Source organism: Hyperoodon ampullatus (genome assembly GCF_949752795.1).
Source record: "Hyperoodon ampullatus genome assembly, chromosome: 17".
Taxonomy (NCBI): domain Eukaryota; kingdom Metazoa; phylum Chordata; class Mammalia; order Artiodactyla; family Ziphiidae; genus Hyperoodon; species Hyperoodon ampullatus.
Genome location: NC_136930.1, coordinates 40,351,454 through 40,378,846, shown reverse-complemented (window position 1 = coordinate 40,378,846; position 27,393 = coordinate 40,351,454). Strand labels below are relative to the sequence as shown.

The 27,393-nt window shown below is 38.9% G+C and overlaps 1 protein-coding gene across 1 annotated transcript in view; it reads right to left on the bottom strand.

The window, feature by feature from the left end:
* Nucleotides 1-27,393, bottom strand: part of CPQ (carboxypeptidase Q) — a gene marked incomplete at its 3' end in the record, with an annotated part of 373,081 nt that overhangs the window by 103,590 nt on the left and 242,098 nt on the right. The window contains exon 5 of the mRNA XM_079722376.1: nt 9,248-9,339. Coding sequence (XP_079578502.1) covers nt 9,248-9,339 — 92 coding nt within the window. The remainder of the gene's footprint in view (nt 1-9,247; nt 9,340-27,393) is intronic.

Sequence of the window (27,393 nt, the reverse complement as noted above, 5' to 3'; positions counted from 1 at the left end):
AAGACCCACAAAAACAAACCCAAAATAATTAAGATAATGGTAATAGGAACATATGTATTGATAATTACTCGAAATGTAAATGGATTAAATACACCAATCAAAAGACACAGACTGGCTGAATGGATACAAAAATAAGACCCATATATATGCTGTCTACAAGAGACCCACTTCAGACCTAGGGACACATACAAATTGAAAGTGAGGGGATGGAAAAAGATGTTCCATGCAAATGGAAATCAAAAGAAAGCTGGAGTAGCAATTTTCGTATCAGACAAAATAGACTTTAAAATAAAGACTATTACAAGAGACAAAGAGGGACATTACATAATGATCAAGGGATCAATCCAAGAAGAAGATATAAAAATTGTAAATATTTATGCACCCAATATAGGAGCACCTCAGTAGATAAGGCAAAAACTAACAGCCATAAAAGGGGAAATCAACAGTAACAAAATAATAGTAGGGGACTTTAATACCCCATTTTCATCAATGGACAGATCATCCAAAATGAAAATAAATAAGGAAACACAAGCTTTAAATGATACATTAAACAAGACGGACTTCATTGATATTTATAGGACATTCCATCCAAAACCAACAGAATACACTTTTCTCAAGTGTTCATGGAAGATTCTGCAAATAGATCATATATTGGGTCACAAATCAAGACTTGGTAAATTTAAGAGAATTGAAATCATATCAAGCATCTTTTCTGACCACAACATTATGAGACTAGATATCAATTACAGGAAAAAACTTAAAATATATGAACACATGGAGGCTAAACAATATGCTACTAAATAACCAAGAGATTACTGGAGAAATCAAAAGGGAAATAAAAAATATCTAGAAACAAATGACAATGAAAACGCAACGTTGCAAAAGCTATGGGATGCAGCAAAAGCAGTTCTCAGAGGGAAGTTTATAGTAATACAATCCTACCTTAAGAAACAAGAAACATCTCAAATAAACAACCTAACTGTACATCTAAAGCAATTAGAGAAAGATAAAAAAAACCCAAAGTTAGCAGAAGGAATGAAATCATAAAGATCAGATCAGAAATAAATGAAAAAGAAATGAAGGAAACAACAGCAAAGATCAATAAAACTAAAAGCTGGTTCTTTGAGAAGATAAAAAAAATTGATAAATCATTAGCCAGACTCATCAAGAAAAAAAGAGAGAAGATTCAAATCAACAGAATTAGAAATGGAAAAGGAGAAGTAACGACTGACACTGCAGAAATACAAAGGATCATGAGAGATTACTACAAGCAACTATATGCCAATAAAATGGACAACCTGGAAAACATGGACACATTTTTAGAAAAGCACAACCTTCTGATACTGAACCAGGAAGAAATAAAACATATAAACAGACCAATCACAAGAACTGATATTGAGACTGTGATTAAAAATCTTCCAAAAAACAAAGCCCAGGACCAGATGGCTTCACAGGAGAATTCTATCAAACATTTAGAGAAGAGCTAACACCCATCCTTCTCAAACTCTTCCAAAATATAGCAGAGGGAGTAACACTCCCAAACTCATTCTACGAGGCCACCATCATCCGGATACCAAAACCAGACAAAGACGTCAGAAGCAAAGAAAACTACAGGGCAATAACACTGATGAACATAGATGCAAAAATCCTCAACAAAATACTAGCAAACAGAATCCAACAGCACATTAAAAGGATTATGCACCAAGATAAAGTGGGGTTGATCCCAGGAATGCAAGGATACTTCAATATACGCAAATCAATCAATGTGATATACCATATTAACAAATTGAAGGAAAAAAACCCATATGATAATCTCAAAAGATGCAGAAAAAGCTTTCAACAAAATTCAACAGCCATTTATGATTAAAACCCTCCAGAAAGTAGGCCTAGAGGGAACTTACCTCAACATAATAAAGGCCATATATGACAAACCCACAGCAAACATCATTCTCAATGGTGAAAAACTGAAATAATTTCCACTAAGATCAGGAACAAGACAAGGTTGCCCACTCTCACCAGTATTATTCAACATAGTTTTGGAAGTTTCAGCCACAGCAATCAGAGAAGCAAAAGAAATAAAAGGAATCCAGATCAGAAAAGAAGTAAAGCTGTCAGTGTTTGCAGATGACATGATACTATACATTGAGAATCCTAAAGACTCTACCAGAAAACTACTAGAGCTAATCAATGAATCTGGTAAAGTAGCAGGATACAAAATTAACACACAGAAATCTCTTGCATTCCTGCCCACTAATGATGCAAAATCTGGAAGAGAAATTAAGGAACTACTCCCATTTACCATTGCAACAAGAAGAATAAAATACCTAGGAATAAACCTACCGAAGGAGAAAAAAGACCTATATGCAGAAAACTATAAGACACTGATGAAAGAAATTAGAGATGATACAAACAGAGGGAGGGATACACCACGTTCTTGGATTGGAAGAATCAACATTGTGAAAATGACTATATACCCAAAGCAATCTACAGGTTCAATGCAATCCGTATCAAACTACCACTGGCATTTTTCACAGAACTAGAACAAAAAATTTTACAATTTGTATGGAAACACGAAAGACCCTGAATGGCCAGAGCAATCTTCTTAATTAATTACTTAATTAATTAATTAATTATTCTTTGGCTATATTGGTTCTTTGTTGCTGCGCATGGGACTTCTCTAATTGCAGTGAGTGGGGCTACTCTTCGTTGCGGTGTGCGGGCTCCTCATTGTGGTGGCTTCTCTTGTTGTGGAGCACAGGCTCTAGGCGGGCGGCCTATAGTAACTGTGGCACTCAGGCTCAGTGGTTGTGGCTGGCAGGCTCTAGAGCACAGGCTCAGTAGTTGTGGCACCTGGGCTTAGCTGTTCTATGGCATGTGGGATCTTCCTGGACTAGGGCTCAAACACGTGCCCCCTGTATTGGCAGGTGGATTCTTAACCACTGCACCACCAGGGCAGCCCCAGCCAAAGCAACATTGAGGAAGAAAAACGGAGCTGGAGGAATCAGGCTCCTGGACTTCAGACTATACTACAAAGCTACAGTAATGAAGACAGTATGATACTGGCACAAAAACAGAAATATAGATCAATGGAACAGGATAGAAAGCCCAGAAGTAAACCCACGCACATATGGTCACCTTATTTTTGATAAAGGAGGCAAGAATATACAATGGAAAAAAGACAGCCTCTTCAATAAGTGGTGCTGGGATAAATGGACTGCTACATGTAAAAGAATGAAATCAGAACACTCCCTAACACCGTATACAACAGTATAGGGTGGACTAAAGACCTAAGTGTAAGGCCAGACACTATAAAACTCCTAGAGGAAAACACAGGCAGAACACTCTATGACATAAATCACAGCAAGATCCTTTTTGACCCAGCTCCTAGAGAAACGGAAATGAAAACAAAAATAAACACATGGGACCTATTGAAACTTAAAAGCTTTTGCACAGCAAAAGAAACCATAAACAAGACGAGAAGACAACCATCAGAATGGGAGAAATATTTGCAAACGAAGCAACTGACAAAGGATTAATCTCCAAAATATACAATCAGCTCATGCAGCTCAATATCAAAAAAAAAACCCCAATCCAATAATGGGCAGAAGAGCTAAGTAGACATTTCTCCAAAGAAGATATACAGATTGCCAACAAACACATGAAAGGATTCTCAACATCCTTAATCATTAGAGAAATGCAAATCAAAACTACAATGAGGTATCACCTCACACCCGTCAGAATGGCTATCATCAGAAAATCTACAAACAATAAATGCTGGAGAGGATGCTAAGAAAAGGGAACTCTCTTGCCCTGTTGGTGGCAATGTAAATTGATACAGCTACTATGGAGAACAGTATGGAGGTTCCTTAAAAACTAAAAATAGAACTACCCTATGACCCAGCAATCCCACTACTGGGCATATATTCTGAGAAAACCATAATTCAAAGAAACATGTACCATGATGTTCATTGCAGTTCTATTTACAATAGTCAGGACATGGAAGCAACCTAAGTGTCCATCGACAGATGAATGGATAAAGAAGATGTGGAACATATTTACAATGGAATATTACTCAGCCATAAAAAGAAATGAAACCAAACTATTTGTAGTGAGTTTGATGGACCTAGAGTCTGTCATACAGAGTGAAGTAAGTCCAAAAGAGAAAAACAAATATCGTATGCTAACACATATATAGGGAATCTAAAAAAAAAAGTTTCTCATGAACCTAGGGGCAGGACAGGAATAAAGACGCAGATGTAGGGAATAGAATTGAGGACACAGGGAGGGGGAAGGGTAAGCTGGAACGAAGTGAGAGAGCGGCATGGACACATATACACTACCAAATGTAAAATAGATAGCTAGTGGGAAGCAGTCGCATAGCACAGGGAGATGAGCTGGATGCTTTGTGACCACCTAGAGGGGTGGATAGGGAGGGTGGCAGGGAGACACAAGAGGGAGGGGATATGGGGATATATGTATACATATAGCTCATTCACTTTGTTATACAGCAGAAACTAACACAACATTGTAAAGCAATTATACTCCAATAAAGATGTTAAAATTTTTTTAAAAAAACTCCTCTGCAACAGAAAGAGACAAACTGCTATTACCGCAACAGCATGGAAGAATCACAAAACCATACTTGTTTACGTATTGCAGGAAGCCTAGGAGTATATACTGTATCATTGAAATTCAAGAACAGGCATAACCAATCTGTGGTTATAAAAAGCAGTATAATAGTTATCTTTAGTTATCTTTGGTGGAGTCAGAGGTTGATCTGAAAGGGAAATTTCCTAGGATAACAGGAACACTCTGTATCTTGATCTGGGCGATGGTTACACAGGGGTATACATTTGCCAAATATATTGCACTGTATACTTAAGATCTGTGCATTTTATCACTCTATGCTACTTATACCTCAATAAAACACTGTTAGCATGAAAAGTGTGTTACTTATAAACAAATCAATAAACATAAAGCACAAACAATATGCATATAAATAATTCTCAACTTCATGTGCTAATGTGAAGATACAGTGGAAAGAACTTGAACACTAGGAGAAAAGTTTACAGTTTATCAAAATATGCAAAGTAGCATTTTTTTAAAAATAAGAGAATAATATGTACACATCCTTTATAGGACTTTATGCTATGAATTGTTACGGGCACGCTGTATGGACACCAGGAATGATTGCTATTCTAGTTGACTCCAAAATATATTTCCATACAATAATTTATTTATAAATCTGTATGACCTAAATGATAAGTTTATAAATTTTTTTGGAGCCAATTATATAAGTATTTTGCAGGAAAATTCTATTGTTATCAATAATATAAATGTACATGTATATTACACATGTAAAGTGAAAAACTCAGTACTTCCTGTTAGAATTATTTTACTTAGTAATGCCTGCCAAAATGCACATAGACCTTTTTGAGCCGAAGTTTGTTTCCTTGGAAAGTGTGTTTTAGATATCACAATAAAGTTCTACTTTAGTTTCAAAATTTATACACAAACCACAAATAGTCTCACATATTTCACAACAATTTAGTAAGGCTAGCAATTATTAATAATTCAAGTAATACTTCATAAGCATAACTATGACATAAAGGCAGCTATTAATCTGATTACAATTTTGAAAACTAGCTAGGCAATAAGTTTTAGCATATGATTTTTTTACGTTTTATTTATTTACTTTTTCTTATTAGTCAAGCATTTTATACACATCAGTGTATATATGTCAATCCCAATCTCCCAATTCATCACCCCCCCACCCCCACCCCCCCTCCGCTTTCCCCCCTTGGTGTCCATACATTTGTTCTCTACATCTGTGTCTCAATTTCTGCTCTGCAAACTGGATCATCTGTACCATTTTCTAGATTCCACATATATGCATTAATATACGATATTTGTTTTTCTTTCTGACTTACTTCACTCTGTATGGCAGTCTCTAGATGCATCCACAGCTCTACAAATTACCCAATTTCGTTCCTTTTTATGGCTGAGTAATATTCCATTGTATATATGTACCACATCTTCTTCATTCATTCGTCTGTTGAGGGGCATTTAGGTTGCTTCCATGACCTGGCTATTGTAAATAGTGCTGCAATGAACATTGGGGTGCATGTGTCTTTTTGAATTATGGTTTTCTCTGGGTATATGCCTAGTAGTGGGACTGTTGGGTCATATGGTAATTCTAGTTTTAGTTATTTAAGGAACCTCCATAGTGTTCTCCATAGTAGCTGTATCAATTTACATTGCCACCAACAGTGCAAGAGGGTTCCCTTTTCTCCACATCCGCTCCAGCATTTGTTGTTTGTAGATTTTCTGATGATGCCCATTCTAACTGGTGTGAGGTGATACCTCATTGTAGTTTTGATTTGCATTTCTCTGATAATTAGTGGTGTAGAGTGGCTTTTCATGTGCTTGTTGGCCATCTGAATGTCTTCTTTGGAGAAATGTCTATTTAGGTCTTCTGCCAATTTTTGGATTGGGTTGTTTGTTTCTTTAATATTGAGCTGCATGAGCTGTTTATATATTTTGGAGATTAATCCTTTGTCCGTTGATTCATTTGCAAATATTTTCTCCCATTCTGAGGGTTGTCTTTTCATCTTGTTTATGGTTTCCTTTGCTATGCAAAAGTTTTTAAGTTTCAATAGGTCCCATGTGTTTATTTTTGTTTTCATTTCCATTACTCTAGGAGGTGGATAAAAAAATAACTTGCTGTGATTTATGTCAAAGAGTGTTATGTTTTCCTCTAAGAGTTTTATAGTGCCTGGTCTTACATTTAGGTGTCTAATCCATTTTGAGTTTAACTTTGTGTATGGTGTTAGGGAGTGTTCTAATGTCATTCTTTTACATGTAGCTGTCCAGTTTTCCCAGCACCACTTATTGAAGAGACTGTCTTTTCTCCATTGTATATCCTTGCCTCCTTTGTCATAGATTAGTTGACCATAGGTGCGTGGGTTTATCTCTGGGCTTTCTATCTTGTTCCATTGATCTATGTTTCTGTTTTTGTGCCAGTACCATACTGTCTTGATTACTGTAGCTTTGCAGTATAGTCTGAAGTCAGGGAGTCTGATTCCTCCAGCTTTTTTTTCCCTCAAGACTGCTTTGGCTATTTGGGGTCTTTTGTGTCTCCATACGAATTTTAAGATTTTTTGTTCTAGCTCTGTAAAGAAATGCCATTGGTAATTTGATAGGGATTGCATTGAATCTGCAGATTGCTTTTGGTAGTAGAGTCATTTTCACAATATTGATTCTTCCAATCCAAGAACATTGTATATTCTCCATCTGTTGGTATCATCTTTAATTTCTTTCATCAGTGTCTTATAGTTTTCTGCATACAGGTCTTTTGTCTCCCTAGGTAGGTTTATTCCTAGGTATTTTATTCTTTTTGTTGCAATGGTAAATGGGAGTGTTTCTTTAATATCTCTTTCAGATTATTCTTCATTAGTGTATAGGAATGCAAGAGATTTCTGTGCATTAATTTTGTATCCTGCAACTTCACCAAATTCATTGATTAGCTCTAGTAGTTTTCTGGTGGCATCTTTAGGATTCTCTATGTAGAGTATCATATCATCTGCAGACATTGACAGTTTTACTTCTTCTTTTGCAATTTGTATTCTTTTATTTCTTTTTCTTCTCTGATTGCTGTGGCTAGGACTTCCAAGACTATGTTGAATAATAGTGGTGAGAGTGCATATCCTTGTCTTGTTCCTGATCTTAGCGGAAATGCTTTCAGTTTTTCACCATTGAGAATGATGTTTGCTGTGGGTTTGTTGTATATGGCCTTTATTATGTTGAAGTAGGTTCCTCTACGTCCACTTTCTGGAGAGTTTTTATCATAAATGGCTGTTGAATTTTGTCAAAAGCTTTTTCTGCATCTACTGAGATGATCATATGGTTTTTATTCTTCAGTTTGTTAATATGGTGTATCACACTAATTGATTTGCATATATTGAACAATCCTTGCATCTCTGGGATAAATCCCAGTTGATCATGGGATTATATACATAACGTGCCTACTGTAAATAGTGTTGCTGTGAACATTGGGGTTCATGTATCTTTTCGAATTAGAGTTTTCATCTTTTCCGGATATATGCCTAGAAGTAGGATTGCTGAATCATATGGTAGCTCTATTTTTAGTTTTTTAAGGAACCTCCATACTGTTTTCCATAGTGGCTGCACCAATTTACATTCCCACTAACAGTGCACAAGGGTTCCCTTTTCTCCACACCATCTCCAGCATTTATTATCTGTAGACATTTTGATGATGGTCATTCTGACTAGTGTGAGGTGATACCTCATTGTGGTTTTGATTTGAATTTCTCTAATAATCAGAGATGTTGAGCATCTTTTCATGTGCCTGTTGGCCATCTGTATGTCTTCTTTGGAGAAATGTATTATTAGGTCTTCTGCCCATTTTTTGACATTGAGTTGTATGAGTTGTTTGTGTATTTTGGCTCTTAATCCTTTGTCGATTGTGTCATTTGCAAATATTTTCTCCCATTCCGTAGATTGCATTTTGTTTTGTTGGTGGTTTCCTTTGCTGTGCAAAAGCTTTCAAGTTTGATTGGATCTCACTTATTTATTTTTGCTTTTATTTCTTTTGCCTTGGGACTCCCTGTCCCTGTCTTAAACGTCGTCTTTTATTTCTATTTATGATCTTCCACTATCACCTTCTTGCTTCAAGCTTCACTTTTGCCTTATATTGGTCACTGTCAAACCACACTGTCCTCCACATTCCCAGGTCTGAGACCTCTCTTTGCTGCTATTCCCATGGCCATTATCAATGCTCCTGGCTGACTCAAGGTCTCAGGATGTGGCTTTCAAATACCAGCGCTCCCAGGAGGATTTGGGACATTGGGGTATGGGGGTGGACTCAGTAGCAACAGGGAATGTTAACCTATTACTATTTCTCTGGCATACATGAATATAGCAGAACTAGAGAGTTTAGGAAAATGGCCACATAGCAGGTGTAATTTTCCTAAGGCTACAGACTAATGTAGAAATAGAAAATCATTCAGCTCCATCCCAGCACCCTCAGCTCACCAGTGCATTCTCCTTTATGGAGCTGGATGAAGACTTCTGTAAGGGGTGTTTGCCAGGGCCAGCATACCGCAAAGTATTGCTGAGTCTTCAGGACAATAGAGGAAATTCTTAAACTAAAAGCATCAGTGCTTTTGCTGTATTTACACTGATATTACATGTGCAAATGCCCAGCAGTCCATGGCTGCTCTCTTACCTTGTGTAATTGGTAATACTGCAAGGCACCGATTCCACCTTGCTCCTCTGCAGTCCAGAGCACCAAACGCAGAGTCCTCTTTGGACGCAGCCCTGGGAAAAATAAGAAAATAAAACAAGTGATTCTTCAGTTGCCTTTGAATTTTTGAAAAATGGCAGGGCCTCTTATCTGCATTCTGGAGGCAGGAGGGAATCAGACGTGTGCACATTCATCTCTTGCTGGTGTGGCTGCCTGATTTAGGGTGTGGCTGACAAAACAAAGGAGTACCCTCAGGGCTGATCTCTAGGGCAGGTTAATGAAGAAAGGGGTTGTGATAAATACGGTCTGCCAGCCAGGAATTGAGAGCCTCTATTCATATCCTTAACTGGACAACCTGCCCAGTAGGACCCAATGGATGGCCAAGTTCATTGGGATATTAGATTGCATCCAGAAGATGCAGTTAGGCTCTAGACAGATCATGAGGCCTTCCAATGATTAACTGAAACCCAATCATTTGCCTCTACTTTAAGACAAGGTGTGTCGGGGGTTGCTTCTTAGTCTAAATCCACAAGTATAGCTAGCTGCCCATTCTGTCCTTAGTAATGTAATGATTGTGAAGCAGATGCAATGTTTATGTTTACCTAGGGTCATGTTCCCCTCCTTCTTGGAAATATAAGGTCATTCACTTAAGGTCAATGAAAATGAATTGAATGAGAATGATATTTTATTCATCTCATTACCACACAAACAGCTTGGTGGCAATTTCATTGACTTGGGAAATACAAACTTGTATCCTGCAGTTATTAAAGCTACTAGCAGATCTGGTGTATCTAGAACCATTTTTACTGAGTGACTGTATCCACTTTGAAAAGCTAACTACAATGGTCAAACAGTATGCTAAAAGTTCCACTTTTTGACCAAGAATTAAAACTCATTTCTGATTTGGACCTGATGATGTGGTTTCTGAGAAATAACAAAGGCAGAAACATGAGAAGCTGGGCTTAAATCTTATTAATAAGATCTGTCCTCTTGCCTCACTGCAGGGAAACCATAGGGAAGGGCTTTGAATGGCTCCGAGATGGACACACTACAGACGTCGAGTATAACCAACTGCTGCCACCCAGGCACGTGGCCTTCTTCAAGGGAGGGGGCTGGTCGACTTCAGCCTGGATGATAAATGCTCCTGGGAAATGGAGCTCTGTCCTGCCTCCTCTGGACACCAACCAGTATTCTGCCTTCACAAGCCTAGTGCCAAGGCATTGAAAAGGAGCTATGTTTCTCACTAAATTGAATATTGTGAAGCTACTTTACACTTGAGCATTTTAACATAATTAAAAGAGCGCAGGTTTAGGAGGCAGGCCAACCTGAGTTCCAGTTAAAGCCTAGACAAGCAATGTCCACATCCAATTGTTCAGCAAATCCCATTGGTGTTTTCTTCTAAGTCCATCTAGAATCCAACTTTTCACCTCTGCTACCACGCTGGTCCAAGCCCCACCTTCTTTTGCCTGGACTGTTGCAAAACAGTCCTCCTAACTGGTCTCTCTGCCTCAGCCTGTGCCCCTCTGCAGCTGATGGTGTGCACTGCAGTCAGCAAGACTCTTGTAAAACTTATACCAGAGCATGTCATTTCTCTGTTCAAAACCTTCAAGAGCCATACTGTAAGCTTCTCAAAGGCAGGTATTTAAGCTTTGTGATTCAATGTGATGCCCCCAGTGCCCAGACAGTTTGGCACATATTAGGTGCCCAATAAATAGGTCTTGAATGAATACATTAATCCAAAGTGTGGTGCCTCACTAGTAAAATTCAAAGCCCTCTACCACTGTCCCAACCTCATTTCCTAAAACTTTCCTGCTAGCTCATTTCCAGGCAAAATGTTGTAGTTGAAAAAGGCAGACAGATCTGGTGAGCCCTGCTACTAATATGCACTAGCTGTGTAACCACTGGGAAATAGATCTACCTGGACTTCAGCTTCCTTATCTAAAGAGTGGAGGGAATATTACATGCTCATAACGTAACAACTTCCCCGGGTGGTTGTGAGGATGAAATGAGGTGTGATGAAGACAATCTGTGTCTGCCATGCAACAGACATTCAATGAATGAATTATAAAACTACATAATGGAGAGCCAGGCACAGAGCACACACTTTTACCCATAGAGAGAAGGGGCATCTAAATACTCAGGACAATCTTCCAAAGTCATTTGAGCCCCTGCTAAAGAAGAATCGTGAAGTACCCACTGCCGGCTGCACAGAGTCAAACCACCAACTCACATTCATAGCACAAACTTAAACTGCTGTTGGATTAAGAAATATGATCAGTCTATGTCTAAAGACCATAGTCACTGGCTCCTCTAACAGAAATGTGCTTAGTGTCAATTTAAATCAAATGACATTTTGCTTGCAACATAGAAAAAAAAATAAAAAGAGATAAAGTTCTGCAAATGAAAATTCTGAACATGTTTTTAGATCCATAAAGAAGGGGAAAAAGCTTTCTGTTTACATATCTCCTCATTTACCAGCAAAACAGTACCAAGTTATTAAAATGATGGAATTCTCTAAATAAGGATCAAGGGACAGTTAGCACAAGTTAGAGAAAAATCAATTTTTAAAAGCAAATGCCCTGAATATCCCCATAGATTTGGTGTTCTACTTGCAAATCATTACCGTACAGGATTAGTCTCCTTCACATTTCAATCAGCCAGATAACCAATGATGTTATATTAAGATAACAAAAAAGTAATCGGCTTGAAGTGAAGAATGCTAAGTCCTCCAAACAACAACAGCATAGCTGGTGCATGGCTGGCCCTCAGGAGACAGAGCCACCTCCCAGCCCTGGAGAAGTTCAGTCCCCATCCTACTCCGCATTCAAGGTTAAGGCCCAAACAGAAGAGGTTAGGAAACCAGTGGTTAAGCAAATACCTGACTGAGCTGCAAAGTCTCTTTTCCACTCTGACATTCTGATTGTCCTTAGAACCTAAGAGAAATGCATGGGACTTCATTCAGTACTAGACCCTGACTTTAGTGTGGAGTTGGAGCTCCCAGGCCACCTGAGTCCACAGACAGGCAGCATGGGGCACAGAAAGGTGTTGGCTGTGGAATCTCAATAAACATTGTTTGATTTCCTGTTCTGCCACCTCTGGCTCTTTGACTTTAGATTAGTTTCCCAATCTCTCTGAGCCTCAGTTTCCACATCTACACAATAAGGAAAAGGGGAATGACCTCATGATTTTGTTAAGAAAATTAAATGAGACCAGGCAAATATATAGGAAGCACAGTTCCTGGCGCATAGTAGGCTTTCAAGAATTGTCTGTTAGCTTCACTCTACATCATTCCATGGACTTCAGTCTGTGCCAATGATTTCCCGGGAAATCCTGTGAGAGAACCAGGAAGGAGGCATCTTCCTCATTCTTCTTCCCTAGGAACCGTAGAACATCTTTGTTTATACGTAATGCATACCCAGCCAAGGGAGAAACACAAATTTCATCTAGCTCATAGAAAACCACATAACTTCTTTCAGCACGGAATAGGCCCTCATTCCAACATAGAGCATATCCAAATCCAAATAAATAGAAATTGTTTCCTCACTTTAAAAATCGAAGGCCAATCAGAATTTTTAGTTTCTGGATAAAGTAAAAAAGCTTTATAAATCTGAAAACTAAATAAAGTTGATACAAAGATGTCTGCATTTATCATTTTAAAATAATAGAATTTATTGTGTATCTCAAATCCAAACTGGTTTCAAAGCTAGGCATTTTAAGTATATAAAGTAACAAAAATAACAACAACAACAACAATAAAACAATAATAATGAGAGCAACGCAACAAAGTGATACAAGGTCAAATGCAGGGATCTCATCTTGTAGTGAAACTAGGGCAAATGAATAGCTCCACAGTAATCCTAGCTCACAGCTGTGGCCCTGGCTCAGTGGTTTACAGCACCAGCCTAAGGCAAGCACATGAAATAAACCTTAGAATTGGAGGTGGGAGGGAGGACTCCAGGCTGAGCTGGCTAGGAGTCAGGTCTCATTGAGGTTTTGTCAGAAGATAGGCAATTAGTTACCCCATAAAGGTAATGCAACTGCCCAGAAATCTCTTGACCTCCTGGAATTTTTATTAAGAGCTTCAGATAGCACAACAAAATTTTATGCATTACAGTTTTTCTCTAAAAGAACATAAACTACAGATAATATGTCAGAGTTTTGTCTTTGTTTATGAAATAAGACACATGCATTTCACTTTCATTTTACTGAGGAGAGTAATAATGCTATTGGGAAAATAGTGCCTATGAGAAAAGGTGAAAACAATCTGGCTGGAGTTTATTTTTTGTTATTATCAAATTTAAAGATAAGTAGTCTGAGAGTTAAAGCAATAAATTGAAAAGGTCAACTGACTGTCCTGCACTTGCACTAAGAGTGGGCCAAAATAAAATAAACTTAGATTAATCCAGCCTTGTAGATAGATTTCCCAAATCATGAATTCTAAAGAACACTATTTGTTAACAAAGTGTATTAACCCAAATGCCTGTTTACTATTCCATTTCAGTACTGTCAGAACTATGTATAAGTACTCTTCTCCGTTCTGACACCAGTTTTGTAGAGAAAACACAATTTTTTCTTACAGTAAATATACTCAGTTTCCACATATATGCTCTAGCTCATAAATACACTTGCTGTCCAGCTCTCCTTTATCAACAATTCAAAAGAGTGCTGCATTTAGAGATGGCTAATACTGCAATAAACTTGACTAGTATAAGTGCAGTATCTAAATTAAAGAATAAATCATGACATATTAGTATATAAACTGAATGAGACGAGGCAGTAAGCATAGTGGTTAAGCATACGGGTTTTGGGGTTGCGACCTATTTCCACCTCGGACAAGTTACATAGTTCATTATATAATACATAAGCACATTGTCACTGATTTTTTTAAAACAGGGGGCACAGTTACACAAAGATTCATTATTTTAGTGAAGTAAATTACAACTACTACTCTTTATAGGCAGGAACAGAAAATCACTTGGAGGAAGATCTTTTGTTCTTGGAAGAATCACTTGTATCCTTCTTAGCCATGTAAATATAAAGCAATTAGACAGTTTTGGGGGGCTTTGGGGCAGGGCAACGAGCTTTTTAAAACTCCACCTTGCTAGCCGCTTCCCCTTGAGCTATCTGGAGGAACAACCTGGACACTGGGCAGGAGATAAATCAGAGTGTAAGAGGAGCCAAGGGTCTTCTGGGAGGAAAGCCCAGTGTCCTCACCCCTGCTTCCTTGGACAGAGGACTGGGGATGAGAGAACTGTTGGGTCAGGGTGACAATGACTAAAGTCCCGGGGCAGGGAAGGTCCTGGAAACCACTAAAATAAAGTGATCTTGAAGAAAGGGGTCTGGGTTATTGACCTGGGCTCCACACAGTGGCCTAAGATTCGGGGGAAGGGCTAATTGTAGTCTAGCATGTGGCCAAGTCCAGAAGCTCCTTCAGATCCAGCAACCCTAAGAGAGGTTATGATTTAGAGAACTGAGGATGGGAATATCAACAAAGGGAGTTGTAACCTTGTTCCCCAAAATGGGCACCACTGTAACTTAAGGCTGCAAACAGTGCCATGCAGCAGCCAGAAGGAGTAGTAGTCACAGGTGGATCCAGCCACAGGTTTCTGGAGGACTGACCCACTTGCCCTGAGTCAAGTCCCAGAGACCTCAGGAGGAGATAACAGACTTCCTGCTAATAAGGCCTGTAGAGGCTTGGATGATTCACTCTAAAGGAGATTGAAGGATGTGATCATATTTATAACCTGTGTTTGTGGAGCAGGTCATAACAGTTATAATTTCCATAATTCAAAGCGAACAGTCCTACCTCATTATAATGATTAGGATTCTATTAGCCAGGAAAAGCACTATTAATCATTGCTGAAGTAGAAATGCTGTGACTACCATGGTGTGAAGGCCATTTCTGGCCCTAATCCAGTTTTCCACCCTTATCATCCTGCTTCTACCTCTCATCCTAAGCTCCGGCCACATCACATTTCCTACCAGTCCCTGACCTGAGATGCCATGATATCTCAGATTTCTGGTCCTTTGTAGATGCTCTTCTTCCTATTTAGAATGCCCCTTCAACTTTTCCATCTGGCAAACTCCTATTCATTCGACAAAGCCCATCACTAACATTACTTTATCTGGGAAGTCTCCCCTAACTCTAGGGAAAAGTTGGTTGTTCCTTTCTCAGTGTTCTTCTAGAACTTCACACAGATCTCTCTGTTCACTTTCAACCATACTTGATCTCCCTACTAGATCACTAATTTTCTGAGACACTCATTTCTCTTTTTCATAACCCTGGTCCAGTACCTGATGTGTAACAAGTGCTGAAAAACTGTTTATTGACTGACTGGATGAATGAATGAGTGAATAAATATATTTATATAAGTATAAATACAGCTACTACCTTTTCGGAGAGTGGCATTGAGATATATACACTACCAAATGTAAAATAGATAGCTAGTGGGAAGCAGCCACATAGCACAGGGAGATAAGCTTGGTGCTTTGTGACCACCTAGAGGGGTGGGATAAGGAGGGTGGGAGGGAGATGCAAGAGGGAGGGGATATGGGGATATATGTATACATATAGCTCATTCACTTTGTTATACAGCAGCAACTAACACAACAATGTAAAGCAATTATACTCGAATAAAGGTGTTATGAAAAATAAATAAATAAATAAAGCATACTAGTGACTCTTCAGTTCAGAAAGTTAAGATATGCTCTTTTTGTGAAACCAAAGCCCAGTAGCCTAGTTAATTAGATGTGCTTCAACTTCTACATTTGCTTCAGTCGTTAATACATTTACCTACTTTTGTAGCACAGACGGATCTAGTCAAAATTATTACATCAATAGCTCTTGTTGATCAAGTCATTAAATAAATATATTATGGTCACAGAAATCTTTCCAACAGCTAATTGTATTAAATTATAGGTATCTGCATTTTAAGCTCTGACATCTCTCTTTAATTTTTTACTTCAATATTGTTTCTGATTATAAAACAATATATCCTTTAAAAAATGGAAAACTATAAAAAAATTAGAAAACAAAAACAACATATAAGCATATTTTATTTCCTTATAATTTTTGTATGCATGCATTTGTATACAAATATAAAGAGTGATTTTTATATATAATTTTATACTACATTTTCCACTTAAAAATCATGGCATATGTGGCCTCTATCTATAATAATAATCAATAATCTTCAAGAAAGTGATTCTTAATTTTTTTAGCTATTCTCTTATTGTTGGATATTTAAGGTTTTTATCCTCAGGGCAAGTTCTTAAAAGTAGAAATAATAAGTCTAAATAGTATAAACATTTTTAAGGCTCTTGAAACATGTCACCAATGCCCTAAAAAAAGCTTACCAATATATATTCCCACCAGCAGTGTATGAGAATATTCACTTCTACTTAATGTGGAACTTTTAATCTTATCTCCTTAATTTTTATGTCTGTCAATACATCATATTTATTTTTCAATACTACATTCTACTCATTTTCAGCCAAAATAATTACACCACACACATGCACACTCAATCTGTAGTCTAGTTTAACTTGACTGAGACAAATGTTAAGTTTGTATCTGATGCTTGACTAGAGTTAAAATATGTGAATTTGTTTTTCTTATTTAAAATGCCTGATAGTAGGGCTCTTTCAGTAATATATTCCTAAGATAATGTTAGTATCATGTAGGGATCACAAGCTTGATCTAGCTGGAATTTTAAAACATACTATTTCTTTTTCCCTATCATTATTTAGAGTGTTTTTATCTGCAAGGGGGTAATAGAGAAACCTGCTTAATGATAGATTTGAACTCTGAATCACACTTCCGTTAAGAGTTCTACCTTGCAAAAACATCAAGTGGGGAAGTTAAACAAATAGTGCAATTGTTAAGAAATGATGATAAATCAAGTACAAGAATCAAGACCTCTCTTGCAAATTCACATTCACCTATATGATCCTCTAAATTTCATTTCTTGTGAAGGTGGTGCTGTCTGAGGGAGCACAGAAGTGTTTGTACTTGAATCAGAGATTATCAACAAGCAATGCATCTCCAACAAGCAACTGAGGTAAGAACATTTCTGGGATCCCTTTTCAATACCAAACAACAGATATGAAGCACAGATGTTTTATAATGAAGGCACCATGTTTAAGCTGCTCCTGTTAACCCTTCCAAGTGCCTTTTTTTTTTTTTTTTTTTTGCAGTACGCGGGCCTCTCACCGTTGTGGCCTCTCCCGTTGCGGAGCACAGGCTCCGGACGCGCAGGCTCAGCAGCCATGGCTCACGGGCCCAGCCGCTCCGCGGCATGTAGGATCTTCCCAGACCGGGGCACGAACCCGCGTCCCCTGCATCGGCAGGTGGACTCTCAACCACTGCACCACCAGGGAAGCCCCCAAGTGCTCTTTTGTAGGGTTATGGTGGAAAGGATGTTATCTACATTTTTAAAGATTTTCCTTGTGTATAAAATGATTTGCAAAGTTATCTAAGCTTGTTTTTGACCAATATATTAATCTTAATTTTTCTTCTTGGTTCCATTTACGTTTCAGTGTTCAGACCACGACACATTTGGTAGTATCAATACATTTTTGCAATTGGTTTTGAGCCAAAAAACTCATCTTCTTGAGCACTGCTCCATCCTTGGCTCCCAAAGTGATTGCTGACTGCTCTTGCTAAGGGAAAATCTCACCATGAAAGGAACAAGATCATCAAAATGTCTCTGGTACCCTCCCTCTTCCTTCCATTCCCACTGTGGTTACCATTATTTAAGCCCTTTGAATTGCTGCAGTTGCCAACTAACTGCTTCTTCCAATTCTGTACAACTGCTGCCAGATTTATCTTCCTAAAATACTGCTTTGAATATGTCACTGGCTAAGTGAAAATCTTTAATCAGTCATCATCTATAGAAGTAGTCTGCCTCTAAACGTTTTTGAATATGCATCTCTACCAGTAAAACATTTGAGCATGCATCACATGTACGTATATTTATGAATAAATGACACATATACAATATTGTCGATACATGCAAGAAATATTAGTAAGAAATTAACATTTCTTGTTTTAGATAGAGAATAAACATTTTCCTGTACCCAAATGATGGTCCTACATAGTGCCTGGCTTTTGAGGCCAGTAGTTTATAGCACAGAGTCTGTCCTGTTTAGTATGGCATTTGAGGACCTATGCAGACTGGTTCCAATCTGCTCCTCCAGACTTGCCTCTTCCACTCCCCTTCCCAAAGCCTCATTTCCAGGCAAATTGGCCTCTTCATTTTCTTCCTACCTCTGTGCTTTTCCTTCCACCATTTATTTCCCATCCTCTTTGCCTTTCCTTTTTTTTCTTGATTTACCCATATCCCAACCATCTTTCAAGATCCAGTTCCAATTCCTCCTGCTCCAAGTGGAAGAAGAAAGTCTTCTTCCTCTGAACCTCAAGTTGCTCTTTTCTGTACTAATCATTTGGCAATTAGTCATGACTAATGTACTTTCTGCTCTTGATTTCCACACACAGCCCCTGGTAAATCAGAGAACCCTATACATATCTGTTGATGAATGCATTAGCACATCCAATGGAAATTGTTTCAAATTGAAACAAGACAGATATAGATTAGATCTGTAAAAAGAACTTTTGGACAGAGGACATTTTAAAACATTAAATCAGTTATCAGTTACATTTGCCTAAGGGAGAGTAAAGCCTGGAAATAAAGCTGGGCTTGGACAGGTTTGGAACATGGAAATAGACTGGAATCTTTGAATCTCTGTTAAATCCAGAATATTATAATTGATGACTCTGCAAATACTGAACTCTACCCACAGGGACATGAGATTGACTTGTTCTCTAGAGAAGTTTTTGTCCTTACAGGAGATGTGCTGTTTATCTCAAACATTTTCATTCCTCAATTATGAAAAGTGTGAACATATTTGTATTCTCCAGATAAAAGAAAACTTAGAGAAGACTCAGGGTATTTACGTGAAATTAATGCTTTGTAATTTATGCACCTCACATTGCCAAGGTAATGGATTATATGACCCCATGGGCCTCTTTTTTTTTTTTTTTTTTTTTTTGCGGTACGTGGGCCTCTCACTGCTGTGGCCTCTCCGGTTGCGGAGCACAGGCTCAGCGGCCATGGCTCACAGGCCCAGCTGCTCCACGGCATGTGGGATCTTCCTGGACCAGGGCACAAACCCGTGTCCCCTGCATCGGCAGGCAGACTCTCAACCACTGCGCCACCAGGGAAGCCCCCCATGGTCCTCTTCCTTTTCCAGGTCATTATGTCACATCTTACATATAAAAGCCATTAGGGTAAGGGAGAAATTTTATATAGTCTGTTAAAGTATTTATAGGCACTTGTAAAAGTTTACTTTAGACTTCAGCAGACTGTCATCTTAAAAAGACTCTCCAAGTTTAACTGCTGCCCTCTGAGGGCCAAGCTTACAAGGCATGTTCAGAGTCTGTGAATACTTCACTTCTGAAATGAAACTAAACCCATGCAGAGTTATGTGCTAAGTGTGGGAAGGAATGTGATGCCTCCATTCTCAGAACTTTTCCCAGGACCCCGTGTCCTCAAACCTTAAAATCAACCTACTAGAGTTCTTTTTCCCTGTGTAGACCGTGACATTTCAACAACATTATTTTCTGTCATGTTCTAACTTATTGATATTTAATGTGCACATATGACGCTTATTAAAACACATCAGCGGGGCTTCCCTGGTGGCGCAGTGGTTGAGAATCTGCCTGCTAATGCAGGGGACACGGGTTCGAGCCCTGGTCTGGGAAGATCCCACATGCCACGGAGCAACTAGGCCCATGAGCCACAGCTACTGAGCCTGCGCGTCTGGAGCCTGTGCTCCGCAACAAGAGAGGCCACGATAGTGAGAGGCCCGCGCACCGCGATGAAGAGTGGCCCCCGCTTGCCACAACTAGAGAAAGCCCTCGCACAGAAACGAGGACCCAACACAGCAAAAATAAATAAATTACTGAACTCCTACCCCCAACATAAAAAAAAAAACAACAAAAAAAACACATCAGCATGGTCCATCTTTGGAGGTATCAACACAAGCATATGTTTAAGAATTCTATTCCATAAAGGAAGAACGTTCTGTAATAGGAGAAGCGAACATACAAATCAACAAATACTCATTTGGATTAACTGTGCAGAAATGGCATAGTCAAAGCTACTTGAAATATCAGACTCATTCATTCAACAACTATTCCTGGTCCAGGAGTGAGGGGTTTAGGACTGAAAAAGACAGTCATGTTCTTTGAAACTTACAATCTATAAGACAAAGTGAATAAGAAATTCCCACACTATTCTTATCATCATTGTCATCACCTTTAATCATAATCATTGTTGTAGGTACTTTGAATTTATCTAAAGAAAACCGGTTTTTTAGAAATTAAGTTATCATTGCTCTGGATGGAAAATGAGGTTACACCAGAGAGAGACTTAACTAGGTTCAAGGGTAAAATTGGGAGATAGGGCAGAAAGGTAATGAAGAAAAGAACTGGAGGAGAGCAGTGACGTAGCAGTGAAAGCAATCACAGCTTCACCAATGTGATTTTAGAGATGGCCAACATTCGGCACAGAATGGGGAGAGAGGGAACCAAGATTTACGGGCACTCAGTACCAGTACCATGCCAGCCACTGTGCTGAGATGTCTCCAGACACTGTATCGTATAATTTCAGAAACATGACTTCATTTAATCCTGCAAAGCAAGTAATAGTGCCTTCCTTTTTTACAAATAATGAAACTGAGAGATACAGAAATGAAGTCACTTGCCCAGTACTACACAGTTGGTAAATGGCAGAGCTGGGATTCTAATTTGGGACTGTCTGATGCCCAACCCATGCTCTTAACCACATCCGGCTACTGCCTTCTCAAGCAATAAGCTGCATGGAAAGATCTGACCCATCCTGTGCAACCTCTGCCTTCTTCTGTCTTTTTTTAGGTGAAATTCTCACATTAGAGAATATATTCTAACGAAGTTGATGTATCTGTCCCATTACTCAGAGGTCCACATTAGTGCCTTCAAATTCCATCTAAAACTGTCCAATTTCAAGAGACAGAGTGGCAGGAATATGGCTATAGACGGTTGGTTGGATAAATGTGTTTGGTCAGTAGAGGTGAGGACCAGGGGACCAATGCAAAGTAGGATACCTTCTAGGTTGACAGAGATAAGCAATCAGACACTAAGACATGCAGAAGCTGAACAACACTTGAGTATCCAGATTTATAGCAACAGGAATAACAAAAGTCTTGAACTGTTGGGTCCAAAAATCATCACCAACTCAAAGTAAGTAGGAGGCCGAGAAAGAGAATACCTCATCTTCTGTGTGGGTTGCTGAAGAGTCACCTGCATTTTGGGGACCTGAGCTCCAAAAATATTGAAATGAAATCTAAGATCTAAAAAAGCCTAGCATCCACTTGGAAAAATTAACAAAATACATTATCTGCAGACAAAAATCAAAGGGCTTTTCTAAAATTGGAAAATATTACTGTCAAGGTTATTGTGAAAAATAAAATCTGGAGGGAGGGCAAAAAGGTGATCAAGGAGTGGATTGGTGTAGAGTGATTCCATCATAGTGAAAGTATTTGCAGCTCCACTGCTCCTGTGTTAGAGACAGCTGGCCAGCTGGTGAGGAGGTGAGGCTGGGGGAGAGAGGAGAACGGGATTTACTGGGTATTAACCACTGTGCCAAACACCATGCTAAGTTCTTTCCAGACATTATCTCACTTAATTTTCCCAGCAATCCTATAGTACCTGGGAGTATTATAATACCCGGGGCTGTTATCCCCAAGCTACAGGTAAGAAACAAAGGCTAAAATAATATAAGTGACTTGCACTGTGTTGCAGAGTTGATAAGTGCTAGAGGCTGGATATGAACCCAGTGTCTGGGCCTACTCAACTAGACCACCCTGATCCAGGCTCCCTTACGTTGAGAACATTCTCTGACAAACGAAAGCCAAAAATCATTTAGGACAAATTACTAAAGGCATAGGGAGACCATAGTGGCCTGAACTTCAATACTATATATGGAGTCATCAGTGTTAGGTCACAGGCATCATCACGGTGGAGAACAAGGCCTGTTTTCAAGTTCTCTATTCACTTCCATTAGGTCCCCACCTTCTAACCCCTCAAGTTTCCAGTGCAACCTTCCTCAGAAAAACAAGGATTGAGATAAATGGAAAGTGTGGGGAAGGAAAGAAGCGGTACAAAAGGCAGACACAAAGCATAACAGCAAATCAAACGCCACCAGCCTGCTGCTTGCAGAAAGCACAGAAATTATACAGATCACATTGTGAGCTGCAGGCTTTAAGCCACCACCATCCCTATTCCCCCACTATACGCTGCACATGGCGCTCTGAGAAAAGTCGTCACCTTCCATTATAATTTAGCAGGGCCTGATCTCTCACCTGTTTTAATGGATGGATGAACAGATGAATGAATGAAGGAACAAAAGAATAAAAGAAGAGAAGAAAGAAAACGAATTGAGAATTAAGAAAATCCAGAAAGGAAATGACTAGGCTATAGTGATATAGATATGATATAGATATTCTCAAGTCCCATTTCAAAAGATGAAAACCAGATGGTAACCTCTGTTTCCTTTTATATAGAATAAAGAACATCTTTTTTTTCCCCCCAGTAGATAAATAATTCCTTAAATAAACACTGCTGACCATAAACAGCACTGCCACAGACTCAAGATGGGGACACACTACCCTGTCCCTCCCAGCCCCTTCTGCCAACACCACCCTGGTCGGAGCAGCTGTCAGCAAGCCACACTCACTCCTAAGACCCTGCATCCATCCTCTATGATAAGGAAAAATCAGATGTGACATGGAGGAGATGAGGAGGAAAGTGTCTGGACCAAGTAGAAAGAATGCTGGAATTTGTCAAACAGAGACTCCAAGAATCCAGAAATGCAGGTGCCCATCTGGCCTGGCTCTCTGAGGCCTTGGAAGGTGTGTGCTGTGGTCGTTAGAAGGCCAGTACAGAGCCTGTGCACACGGGGAGCAAGTGCCCAGGGGCTGATCTGCGGGGGCCCGAGCGGCTGGCTGTGTGAGGCTGCCAGTGTGCGGTGGCTAGGAGGCTTCCACCCTGGACTGTAAAGAGATGTTGTGCACAGGACTGACTGGGATCCAAAGCCAGGGCCACAGCCTAGACCTCAGAGCCGACCAGGTCAGTGTGTGAAGAAGTAAATAAGTTACGAGGCTGTAATGTACAGCACAGGGAATAGAGCCAATATTTTATAATAACTCTGTATGCAGTGTATTCTATACAAACATCAAATTACCACATTGTACACCTGAAATACAAACCAGGCAGACTTCCATGGTGTCATGCTCACCCTGATGTGGACAGGAGAACACTAACTAGAGAATAGAGATGTTTGCTAATGAGGTAAAGTAAAAAGTGAAAAGAAAGCTAGCATTTATTGAGTGCCTACGATGTGCTAAGGCAGTCTGATAAACACTTTATGTGCTTTAGTTCCTTTAAGTTTCCTCAACTGATCCTCACAGGAACACAAGGATGCAGGTATTATTTTTCCTATTTTACAGATCGGGAAACTGAGGCTCAGGGAGGTGAAGGAAGCAATTCACTTGTGGTCACATATACAATAATGGCAGAAGCAGGACTTGAACCCAGGCCATTCTGATCCCAAAGCCCATGGCTGAAGCCTGTATGGGGGCCCTTCAGTGAGCCTGGTGGGCTGGGGCTGACTCACATGGGGATTAGTATTGAGGGAAGCAGCACAGGCATCTGATGAAGACGATAACATGCTATCATCGATACACACTCACAAGACTCCAATAAGAAAAATATGTGCTCAGCCAGTCGGAAAACTGAAAAGTGAGGAACCCAGTCAAGGAGAGGAGCTATTCTGTTGGCACTAGGCCCACACTGGCTGCAAGTTGAAGGTACATTTGTACAAATTTGTATAAGCAGACAGTCTAAAATGTCCAAGCATAAATCAACAGTATTTCAGGATCTACTGGGCTATCGATCCAGCTTCACAGTTCTCCTTGGCCTGACTCACTACCATGTTGCTTAAATCTACTTTTGCATACTGGGGAACCAATGGTACAAAGTATCAAATCATTCTGGGCAAGTAATTTTGTCTTTAAATTCTTCAAATGACAACTGGTATTAAAGAGGTTTTAAAAAAAATAGAGATGTCAGGCCACTTCCTCAAGGTCTGGACTTCACAAGGACCTAAGCAGGGAGGATGGCTCACTACTCCAGCACACAGCCACACATATGTTCAAGTGCTTTGTGTGATAACCATGTCGATTCGTTCATTTTTGAGCCTTGAAGCTGGATTACTTTGAGTCAACTGCCTAATCTAAGTCAGACTATTTTACTGTTCCAGCATTAAATAACAGCACCAAAGTGAATCTCTCCAGCACCTAACAGACTACGGGCATTAAATGTTAAATAAACAAGACTTATCCCAGTATTTCGCAGCCCACTTCTTTATAGTATTAAAACTTGCTTCATCCCCCTGAGGTTCCCAAGGAAGAAAAACAGCCTGTTCTTTATTATAAGCAATAACAATTTCTCCTCCCATCTAGAAAATACATGCCATGGCCCAGAATGAAGTTTATTTCAAGAATTAGATCACCTTAGACTGTGAAGCATAACTCTGCTCTGGCTGCCTGAGAAATCACAATCCACTTTGAAAATTTATACACATTTGTCATTTAGAAATTGTTCTTTGCTGTGGCTTTTGAGCAAGTAAAGGATTTTTCTAAGGACAGTGTCAAATAGCCCCACGATGACTCCTATTTTGGTATGCTAATCATTATCTTCCATTATCAGGCTACAGACACTGTCAGTTTTGAAAACAGCCTCTTTATGGAAAATAAAATATGAGTCAGGAGGCAAGCAAGTTCTCAGAGGTATTCGTGTGTCATTTTATCCCAGGCAGTACCTGTGGCATTTCTGCAGGGTGGGCCTGCTTTCATCAGCTGCCAGGGGCATCGTGGGAAGACACTATCAAAGATCTGGCTGAAAAAACACTACACAGCTTCTGTCAAAACAGTTGGATGCCAAAAATTAAGCCACACAGAAAACTGTTGTGTAAAACTCCCAATGAAATAGAAGATTCTGTCTCTCTCAAGAGAAGCCCCTCTCATTCTAGAACCAGCTGTTACAGACTTCAGTACACTTGGGGCGTGTCTGGTGTTCTACAGAAGAAACTCTTTGCACAAACAAACTCTGGTGGGGGTAGGAGACAGGATTGGGAGCAGAAGTGTGCTTTTTAATGATCAAGGCTGAATAAGCTTTGCTCTGGTTTTCTTTTTTGCTTTTTCATAATGTATATTTCATGCTTTTTTGCTATTTTGTAGTGGCTTTTTTTTTTTTTCTAATATACTTAGGTTGCCGAAGGAAAAAAGCATCTCTGCCCCCATGTACTCTATTTAGTTGAAAGACAAGTTTCAACTATTCCATGCAGGAGAATGAGCCAGCAACCTGACACAGAGGTCAGGTAACAAAAGGCTCCCTTCAGAGCCTGTCAGCTTCCAGGCTGCACTGCCCTGCGACCAGATAAGTCGGACCCCTGGGCGCCTGGGTCCTCCCGGGCTGCCAGCGAGGTTGCTGGCATCACATGTCAGGGATCCAGCCATGCTATTTACATTTTAATAAATATTTTGTTTTTATTACTTTTTATTGTTTGTTCCTAGGGGTTCTAGGAAAGGGAGAGACATGGTCATAACCAACTCCTATAGGGTAGAAGCAGCTACATTTGGCTGAACTGCAATTTGGTCTAAGAAATCAGAGCTGGAATTTTTCAAATAGGACAAATATTTAGAAGGCAACAAATGTACTTTGCATAAGCATCAAAAAGCTGCTTAGCTTAGTTTAGGATCTAAGCTATGATGAAACTTTTCTCTCTCGCTATCTTCTTCACACTTCTAAGTGTAAACTTAGGAGAACTTGTCTTTGCTGGCTATTCAAAATGGATTTTAAATTAATCCCATGAAATGATCATAAATGCTCAGTTGCTAGAGAAAAAATTCACAAGCCTTCCCATTCAAACCACGTTTGCGGATATCCTTTCCCCAGCACCAAAGAAATTGTTTTGATTGTATTTTTTCTCTCCTAAAAAATAAGTTTCCTTTTTCTCTTAAAATAGAAGAAATTACATTAATCATGGAAAGTTTGGAAAATGTGGGAAAAAATAGTCGCAGCTCTATTAACAAGAGATAATCTTTGTTAACATTTTGGTATTTTCCTTCAATTCTTTCACAATGCTTTTAAATTGCTTTAGGTTGATCCATTACACATGTACATTTTTCATTTTACATTACAACCTGGATGTTTATCTGTGTTATTTCATAGTCTCTCTAAATTGCTATTTCTATTTCAAAATATTTCATTATAAGGATGAAGCATAAGTTAACTGTTCTTCACTTGTTATACTTTTCATTTATTTCCAACTTTAATATTATACATAATATTGTAATGACTATCTTTGAACATAAAGCTTTTTCAGGAATTTGAATTTTTTTGAGGATAGATTATGAGAAGTAGAATTAGTCAAAGGGTAATTTTACCTCTATGATATATACTGCTGAATTGCTGTCCAAACAGTTGGTATCAGGTTATATTCCTATAAACAGGGTATAAAAATGCCTTTTTGTTGTGCTCTTACCAGTATTCTTTTTGTAAAATCACTAATTTAAAAAGCAAAAAAATGTTATTTCATTATCTTGAATTACATGTATTTGATTGCTACTGAGATTTAACACTTTAACCTTTTTTGCAAATCATATATTGTGGTCCTTTGCTCATTTATTTATTGCAGTCCCAGGACTTCTTTCTTATTGATTTGTTTGAATGCTTTATGTATTAAGGATATTATTGGCTATAATTTCATTGGAATCCTTTCGTGTATTTTGAATTAAGTTCTGTGATTTCACTATCTGTCCTTCTTAATCCTCAATCCTCTTCCTGCTAACAGTTCAAAGGATGGCTTTGGATATCACAGAATAAAAATGAATTAGGAGAATTAAAGAAAAAGATGTCAGGATAGTTAAATCCAAAATGTAATTCTATCTCTAACATTATAAATTCAATATTGCATAAAACACATACCAAAATTCCTTCCGAAGTCTGAGTAATAAAGACAGGTGCA